The sequence below is a fragment of the Populus euphratica genome, unplaced genomic scaffold, assembly GCF_000495115.2.
Source record: "Populus euphratica unplaced genomic scaffold, PopEup_1.0 scaffold47.1, whole genome shotgun sequence".
NCBI classification, from domain to species: domain Eukaryota; kingdom Viridiplantae; phylum Streptophyta; class Magnoliopsida; order Malpighiales; family Salicaceae; genus Populus; species Populus euphratica.
In genome coordinates, this window is record NW_011499925.1 from 608,930 (window position 1) to 618,397 (window position 9,468).

At 34.6% G+C, this 9,468-nt stretch overlaps 2 protein-coding genes across 3 annotated transcripts; both read left to right on the forward strand.

The window, feature by feature from the left end:
- Window positions 1–1,691: 1,691 nt before the first annotated feature.
- On the forward strand, window positions 1,692–4,425 carry LOC105135605 (coiled-coil protein). 2 transcript variants are annotated; one of them, XM_011040558.1, is made up of 6 exons: window positions 1,692–2,042; window positions 2,411–2,821; window positions 3,033–3,253; window positions 3,452–3,598; window positions 3,684–3,908; window positions 4,016–4,425. In XM_011040558.1, the coding sequence occupies exons 1-6, from the start codon at window positions 1,773–1,775 to the stop codon at window positions 4,260–4,262; spliced, it is 1,521 nt and encodes a 506-aa protein (XP_011038860.1). In that variant the 5' UTR covers window positions 1,692–1,772; the 3' UTR covers window positions 4,263–4,425. The 2 variants fall into 2 exon arrangements, with proteins under 2 accessions (XP_011038860.1, XP_011038861.1); XM_011040559.1 differs by having other exon boundaries at window positions 1,953–2,042; window positions 2,388–2,821.
- Window positions 4,426–4,796: 371 nt separating this feature from the next.
- LOC105135604 (Nucleotide/sugar transporter family protein) lies at window positions 4,797–8,557 on the forward strand. The gene is made up of 7 exons (XM_011040557.1): window positions 4,797–5,687; window positions 6,502–6,653; window positions 7,031–7,239; window positions 7,323–7,416; window positions 7,535–7,701; window positions 7,797–7,967; window positions 8,049–8,557. Exons 1-7 carry the CDS (start codon window positions 5,609–5,611, stop codon window positions 8,311–8,313), a joined length of 1,137 nt encoding a protein of 378 aa, XP_011038859.1. The 5' UTR covers window positions 4,797–5,608; the 3' UTR covers window positions 8,314–8,557.
- Window positions 8,558–9,468: the final 911 nt, after the last annotated feature.

Consider the following 9,468-nt stretch of genomic DNA (forward strand, 5'->3'; position numbering starts at 1 on the left):
ATAATATAAGCATAGAGAGGGTAACATTAAACTTAATGTATATTTATAAAAACTCAAATCCAAGAGAAAGAACACGATTTGATGATAATGGTCAATTACCCACGAACACAAACGGTAAATCCCCATCTCCAAGCTAACTCCTTTGCGTATGTATTTGACTTGAGACAAGTTCTGCAAACAATCCTATTATCTGAAAACTAGTTTTGTTTAAATATAAATAGTAATAGATCTTAACTAGTGCCCAACTCAGCTTGGATCAAAAAGATTTTCAACTTTAAAATAAATGCTAAGTTCTGAGAAATTATTATTAAACCTCATTCATTAAGTTAATATTGTATCCTTGTGACATAATTTTTTTTAACCAGTTCTAATTTAAAATTAACCCTATAAAAATTATCTTAATATAATCCATTTAATATAATCCAATTGGTTTAATGAATTTAAAGATAAACCATAAAATATATAAACAAATATGATTTAACTTTAAAAAATATCTCAAGATGAAATCTTATGTTCTCCCTCTACTTTTTTTTTTTTAAAAAATATTAAAACGATAACATATTAAATTGATTTAAGTTTCGTCAATTAACTCATCACACCTGCAATCTAGATTATAGACTTTATTAGATTTAAAAATTTTATTTTTTAAAACTATCTTTTACTTTATGATATGATAATAAAATAGATGCTTGTATAATTAAGTACCAACTAAATATGAAGATATTTGTTTGAGATTATAATAACTCAATAGAAAGTAAATCAAAACAAATTATGAATATCAATTCTAAATCAAGTAAATGTTCAAGGATAAAATTGATAAAAAAATTTAATAAAAATCGCCTTTAAAGAAAAAAAATGAAAAATAATACTTTTTTTATTAAAAAAAAGTTATTTGTATTGTTATTAAACCAAACATAATGGATCAACATTTAAGCCTCCAGACTCGATTTCTTGTCATGCTTGAATACAATTAACCTGTATAGGAGTTAATCCTACATGACTTAGTTGAATTGATTGGTCTAAAAACAACTTACATGATCGGTTAAAGTATGATTTGATTTTAAAATTTTAAGATGATTTTTTTTAATATTAAAATAAAAAATATTAAATTGACTTAAACTTTATAACTTATCTCACAAAATTTGTGAATTAGATCACAAACTTCATTGTGTTTAAAAGATTTATTTTTTATTTAATGATATGATAATAAAAATAGATAGTTGTAAAAATAGAATTATGATTAAATATCAAGATTTTTATTTAATATTATAATATATTAATAGAAAGAAAACTAAAATAAATTTTGATAATCAATTTAAAATTAATTAAATATGAAATCAAAAAATCAAAAGAAATTTTTTTGAAAGGTATAACTTAAAAAAAAGGAAAAAAATTGATTTTTTTTTTAAATGAAGTGATTCATATAAAACAGTTTTTCATTTCGAGAGAGTAATTCTTATTAAAAATGCTTAATCAAATTCTTTGTAATTTATATAGTATGTTTTTTTTTTAATTTCAAACTGGTATTGTTGTTTAATTTTCTTACGGACTGAATTGAATTTTAGAAATGGGTTAAGTTATCAATGAATTTTAAAATATATGGGATTAAATATATAATTCCTAAACTATAAGGACTAATTAAATTAGTTTTTCCAAATTAGATGAATTAACTCAAAAAATGGTGACAATGTTGAAACCCAATAAGACGATCAAAGCTAAAAGTTTGGATTCTTCCTGAAACCTCAAAGCCTAAAAGAAAAGAAAAGCACCGAATGATGGAAGAATCAGAATCTCGAAAGCAGACACTGTTAAGTTCACTCGAAAGCGCCGGCATTTTGATCCCGGACAACGTTACATCGATCGGAGACTTGAGTCCGGAAACCTTCGTCTCCATCTGCGCTCAGTGTGTTAATTTGATAGATCAAACGGCTTCGTTGCCTACAACTCTGCCGGATGCGGCGATTGACAAGTTGAAGATGTGTGCGGACATGGGTTTAGCTATAAAGCGACTTGGTTTTATTGGAGACATGAGCTATATTAAGGTAATCAAACCCATCACTAATTGTTTTGTAATTAAGGTTATGTGATTTAGTTAGCTTCCTCTCTAATATGTATGTGCTACAGAAGAAGAAGAAGAAGAAGAAGGAGTTAATATGGAATTTCTTCTACTCACTGCTGCTACTTTTTTTTGAGTGAATCCATGGGTCTTTCCTATGCTAATTCATGGAAGTATTAATTTTTAGGTTCCATTTTATCCAATTATAAGAGTAGAATTATGGGGTCATTCTGTTATTCACATCGAACTGTTTGGTCTTGCCTGAATCTGCTTCCGCTTTCTGGTTGCTGCTCTGTTCTTATTACTGTTTTTAAAACTATGCCTAAAACAGATTAAATGTGTTGCTTGCGGCAGCTCCTCTATCCTTCTGAAGATGACCTCCATAAGTTGACTAGATTCTTGGTGGAGAGGCTTACTGAGTCGACTCGACCTGTCAAAATAGCTGAGGTGAAGGATGTGAATGCTAGAGGGAAAACCAAGGAGGGTGGCTCTAATATTGGTGGAACGTTAGATCTTAATCATCAGAGAGAAAAATTGGAAGATCCTAGTCTCCATAATGCAGTGCCAGAGGCTGAAGAAATACGCTTTATTGGCTTGAGCAGACAAAATCCCGGCAAGGCCAAGTTACCTCCTTTTTTTTATGGAGAACTTTTTGATGAAGAAGGAAAGCCAGGAAGAGATCTGTTTGGAAATGAAGAAACAGCTGCCACGGGAGATGATAAGGATGTTCAGAAATCAATTTCTATTAAAGAGAAGCCATCCATGGTATATGCTTATTTGAGATGATGTAGATTTGGATAGAGCAGTCAAAATCATGAGTTTAACCAAGAAACAAAATTGATCCGATTCTTAAATTTGAATCCATAAACAAGTCTTGAAAAGAAAAGAAAAGGATTACTATCATTTTTGTGAAAGCAATTATGAAAATAAAAGGTTTTGATGATTTTTTTTTTGCATATATTTGTTCTTCTATCAGGTAATAATTGAGAAAGAATTAAGAAATGAAGAAAAAGTGCTCACAGAGGAGGTTACTGCAAAGACATCAGAATTACAGCATCTTGAGGAAGAACTTGAATTGTTAAAGGCAGCAACAGAAATGGCATTTGGTGATCAGAATTCTATTGACTTCTGCTTTGAGCAGCTTAAAGAGCAAGTGGATGCCAAAAGGTGCAATATTACAGAATTGAAGTCACAGTGGTAAGATATGGTTCTGTTCTATGAAGTCTTGATTTTCATTAATACAGCGTCTTACTCTGGAAAGAAATCTTTTAGTCAGGTGCTTGGATACATATAAGATATTGTAAATCAGAGATTCTTGTTTTTCAAAAGCAGTGTAGCACTCTACTGGACTGAGATTGAAGTCTTGATTTTTCTGGTGTGTTTGATCAATTCCAGGGATGCTTTCAGAATGCCTCTGGAAGACAAGAAGAGAAACCTAGAGGAGTCCCTGTATGCAAACATACCAGATTCTCAAGAAAAGCTCCAAAAGTTGAGAGAACTTGAGCACGAAAAACAGTTGGTGTTGTCTGAAATTACAAAGAGGTGTGCTTATAAAGTTAAATTATAATGAGAGAATTCGACAAATATGTTTTCATGCTCTTATTGCTGATTTCTTGCAATTCTATAGGGAGGAGGAACATTCTAAACTTTCTGCAGATCTTGAGAAGCAGCCTAAACTTCCATCTAGAACATCCTATATTGAGCGGATAAAGGAGATTACAAAAAGTAGTCAGAAACAGGATGCTGATATAAAGAGGATCTTAAAAGAAACTAGGGAGCTTCAGTTGGAGAGTAACTCTATCCAAGATCGCCTTCATCGAACATATGCTGTTCTAGATGAAGTAGTGTGTAGGTACGAAATTTTTGGTTTTTTGATCTTCTTCAAATTTGGTCTTCCCTGATGTTGAAAGAATAAAATATTCATTTACTTGATTTACCAAAAGAAGCTTCTTTCCACAGGGAAGCAAAGAGAGACCCAGTAGTACGGAAGGCTTATAGTCTTCTTACTAGCTTGCACGACTTCTTTGGTCAAATTTCTGAGAAAATCCTTACCACTGATAGAATAAGCAGAGAAATGACTGAACTTGAAAAGAAGCTCGCAGCCATGGCATCCCGAAGTTTGAATGTGGATAAGCTGCAAGCAGACCTTGATGCCATTGTGAAGGAAAATGAGTGCCTGGAGCTACGCCTTGCAGAAAACCCATGAGTCATTCTTGTTGCAGCAATCTATAATTGCTTGTTTGCAATCATTTCTTTCATTTTGTTTAAACATAGTAATCTCCATTCTATTCATTCGATCAAGTGAGAGATTGAATATGTGCATTTACCGGGTTAAGGAATAGAAAGTTTGTCCGTACTGGCTTCCCTGATTGAACTGTTATCAGCTTCAAACCAGGCCTAGAAACAACCTAGTTAAAATAGGCTAACATGTTTGTTGAGCTAGAGTGAAGCATCTAACCAATCTAGTTTTAAGCTATTCCATATCAAAACCAAATCTGAAGTGTGCGGAAGATGTTTTGCTGGATTGAGGGATCATACAATGTCGAGAGTACAAAAACATCACTGAAACTTATTCTATGTTTCTGCCCTTTTGTCTTGAGATATTAACAGAATGTAACCTTAGGGGTGTATGATCATATGATTATTTACATGATAAAAATAAAAATAATTTAAATTTTTGTTATTGAATTTAAAATTAATTCATAGATTTGTAACATGATCAGTCGTATTAAAAAAACAGGGATAGAAATCATGTTTTGGGCTCAAGCATTGCTTTCCAAATGTAGGCATAAGAGGGCATTCCAGGACGTGTGAAGGAAGATGCTTGCGTTTCCAAGCTGCTCGTTAGCCCTTGGTTGTTGGGCAGAGGTGACGATCATAGAGACAAAACAACGTTGCAGTTTGTTGGTTGACAGTTGACGCTTTCAAAATCTCAAGACGTGGGATGGGAGGCACATCACTTTTGGTGCATTGGCCTTTTCCATACTAGCGCAAATCATCAAACTTAAGCATGATTTAAAGAAAGGACATGTCGTTTGTTGGGCCTGCTAGTAAGGTTGCAGTTTGAGAAGAACAGCAAAGGGAAAAAACAACAGAGAAGAGATTATCACACTGGCCTAGAGAGTGCCAATTGTTAGTTTTGATGTTGTGAAAATGATGTTTTCTTAACTTCAAAGGAAAACTATATGAACTAAAATCTGTATCTACTGAATATTTAACTCAACCAGAATCCTAACAGCTTGAAAAGGTGGCAAACATCGTATGTGTCAGGCTTTTGTAAGATCTTATCATTTCATTTTAAAACACCTTATTTATTTATTTTTTATTTGTTTTTGTCGTTGCCAAAAATAACCTGTTCTATATAAACGTTGGACTCTCTTCATCTCCGTTTTTTTCCCAATACATATCCATTGAAGTTGTCATTATCTTTCCATTTAATTACATTATTTCCATTTCTTCTATATACACGTCAGCCAAAGCATTTTGACAAGGAGTTCAATGCATTCGTGTTAGTATGTGATCAGAGAGAAACTAATCATCCATCTGATTCTTATGGGTCTGCTTGATTCATTGCTGGGCACCAATGCGAGGAAGTTCATCAAGAGGAAAGACAGTGATGCAGGAGAAGCAGGTTCTGATCTACAAAAACAATGAATCCTCTTTGTGTGTGTGTGTGTGTGATGGCCCCATTTTATTCTCTCACGTTGTATGAGTTTTCTTTACACTGAAATGATAAAATAGTTTTCATTTGTATTTGGATTAGCATTTTGTCATAATGTGATTGTTTTAGTTCTTTCGGTACTGGTTTGTTAGTGGTGGGATTCATAGATCAGCATGATTTTGAGGATTGCAGGATCATTGATTGATCACCATAAATGCATCTCCTGTTTCTTTCATTACTGGCTCTTGTCCTCTCTTCTTCTCTCTGGAGCATTCGATAATGTATTACTTGGGTGATCTGTTAATGGTTTACATAATACAATTTCTCAGTTTTCATATCTCATTTTTCAGTCAAAACTATTGCTGCTGTCATTAGTTAGGTGGCTTTAGCATTGATGTTCAAGGTGCTTCCTCTGTTATTGATAAGTCTCGGTTTTCTGAACTGCCTCTTTTTTCTCTCTATTTTGATTACTGAATACGTAGGTTGTACGTATTCAGCTCAATTCCACGCGTATTTCAAAGTTCCATGTCGTGTGATTGAATTTCACTGAAAGCTGGCTTATAATTTTTGGCAATATGTAGTGGTCAAATTCCTCTTGTAGATGCTTTAGAATTTAGCACGGGGGAACACAAAAAGGATACGAAACAGTTTTGCGAACTTCGTTTATACAACCATTTGTTTGCATTTCAAGGGGGCAAAAAAATGCTCAGAACTTAGTTACCCTTGCTCATGACTTTGTGCCTCTTGCTTTTGGATTTCTTACTTACTGTACTCGAATTATCAGGTCAAGCATTGGAAGAACTTAGAGGTTCTCTTTACAATGATATTCGGACTTCAGAAGGAGCTAAGCGCCAGCAACAACGGTTTTGTGGACCAGCTGTGGCAATGACCTTCAATTTCATGGCCGCTGTGGGGGTTATCATGGCAAACAAATTAGTTAATGCCTTTCCTTGCTTTGTTATATGTGGATGTGATAGTTTGTTCGTGTTAGCGAATTTAGCAGTATGCATAGTTATTGAGCTACAGCACCAGCTACTGCTTGATTTAAAGAAAATTCAGATTTACTGTCATATGAGGTAGTTAGTTCAGGTATCATGCTTAGGTTGCTGCTGGCATTGAAGGAACTAGTCCCAACTGCTGCTTGGTTCTGAAACTTCAGCCCTGCTGCTGTTGTGTTTATACTTGTATTTGGCAGTATGTTCTTTCTATTTCATGCCATTTTATTGAAGGAATAGGATCCCAAAGATGGGAAGTTTTTTCAGGATGAACTGTTATCAGAGAAATCTCATGTTGGGTTATATGATTACGTACAGGTGATGAAGAAAGTTGGGTTTAATTTTCCAATCTTCCTCACATTAATCCACTATTCCACTTCATGGATTCTACTTGGCATTCTTAGAGCATTGTCATTGCTTCCAGTTTCCCCTCCCTCTAAAGCTACTCCTTTCGCTCCTCTCTTCTCATTGGGCGTTGTCATGTCCTTTGCATCCGGTCTTGCCAATGCCAGTCTAAACCATAACAGGTTTGTGTGTAGGTTTCAAAAATCTCTCTTTTAAAGTAACTTGTGGCGGAGTCCTGTTTCCTTACTCTTCAGTTCTTGTGCAGTGTTGGTTTCTATCAGATGGCTAAAATTGCAGTCACTCCTTCCATTGTTCTTGCAGAGTTCATTCTCTTCAGGAAAACAATTTCCTACAAGAAGGTCACCGTTTTGAACTTCAGTTCCCTTCAAAAAATCTCAACGAATTCTTTTTGAAAATACAGATAGCTGAATGAACACGGCCAGTAATGGCTTGTCAATGACACTGGTAATTCTGCAGGTTTTGGCTTTGGTTGTCGTCTCAGGGGGTGTGGCAATTGCAACTGTGAAAGATTTGGAGTTCAACTTCTTTGGTGCTTGCATTGCAATTGCATGGATAATTCCAAGCTCAATAAATAAGATTTTGTGGTCTAATCTACAACAACATGCGAACTGGACTGCTCTAGCGTAAGTAGATGAAACCCTGTTCTGCTTTTGCAAACTAGATCAAGCAATCAGTCTCAAATCTCATATAATAAGAGTGAGATTCCTTAAATTTGTAGGTTGATGTGGAAGACAACGCCTGTAACGATTTTTTTCCTAGTAGCCTTGATGCCATGCTTGGATCCACCAGGACTGTTATCATTCAAGTGGGATCTCTACAGCTCATCTGCTATTTTTCTGACAGCTCTCCTTGGTTTTCTCCTACAATGGTCTGGGGCTTTGGTACTCGGGTGAGCTTCTAATCACTCCTTGTCTATCCATGATTTTACCTCTCATAATTTTGTAACTGGGTATCATTCTTTCTCATCCAGGGCAACTTCTGCAACATCTCATGTGGTTCTCGGACAGTTCAAGTCTTGTGTGATCCTCCTAGGAGGTTTTCTAATTTTTGGTTCAGATCCTGGGTTTGTGAGCATCTGCGGAGCCCTCACAGCTCTCGCCGGAATGTCTATTTACACATCACTAAACTTGCAGGAGTCACGTGAAAATTTGATTTTCCAGCTTCAGGCACAAACGCTGCCTTTATCAAAACCCAAGACAGAACCTGAAACTACCACCACAGATGACCAAACTTAGATGAAGCTGGCACGGCAAATGCTGCTTGATTCGTTTTGTTAGTACGAAATCTTTAACAATGTCTTGATGCCATCATTCTACCTCAGGAATTTTGATTCCGGCTCTTAGTATACTTGTACAGTAAATATTGCTTTTTCTGCCGCCCAGTCCTGCTGCGAGAGATTTTTTTTTTTTTTTTTGCTTTTAGAGAATTATTTGGTATTGAATCTGAAAATACAATTGTTTTGATTTTGACTTTATTTTATTCAATTAAATTTTTGATCATCATCTCTTCTGTTTATCTTAACGAATATAAGTTTTTAACAAGAATTAATTTTTTTTTGTGTGTGTGTGTGTGTGTGTGTGAGAGAGAGAGAGAGAGAGAGAGAGATTGAAAACAAAAAATTCATAAATATAATAAAATAATGTCGAAAATCCATTTAAAAATTTTAAAAATAAAAAAGGATTTGAAACGAATTTTCATTAACAATTTATAATTAGTATTATTATCTTCATATTATATATATAATAATTGAGAAAATATTATTAAATTTCAAATACAAATATTTAAAAATCGTCTCAAAACTAAAAATTAAATGAATCTAGTAATTTTTTTTGGAGTGTCAAAAAATACCAAAGAAAACAAAAGAAAAAAGAAGGCGAGAAAAGAAAAATAAAAAAGGGCGAAACTTAGTCTAATTCACATTAGCAGGCCAAGCACGCGGGCTAAACCTGCATGTCTGGCCCTGCTTCAATTCTTTTTACGTCAGATTGCGGTAGTGTAATTAGTTCCATTTAGATTACTCAAACTAAAACATGCATTTGGTGAGAGCAGCCGAACTTGGATTTAGGATTGGTTGCCATAAAGAACAAAGATTAATGGACGTGAACTGAAAGCCCCGATCTGTACAGCTAACGTATCAGAGAGACAGCATATATCTGCAGAGCAATTTCAGAGTTTCTTGCTCTGGGTTTAACCTCTGGTAAGTTCAGTTTTTAAAAATACGAGTCTCCAGCAAATCTACGATTCAGTGGTGCGTAATGGGGTTCCTGGACAAAAAACTTGAATTAACAGTCTCAAACAGATGAACAATGAACCAGCACATTCACCAGCATATTCTGCGTGCTGCTGTAGTAAATTCAGGACAGGAAGGTTGCCTAGAACATAAGAGCGTC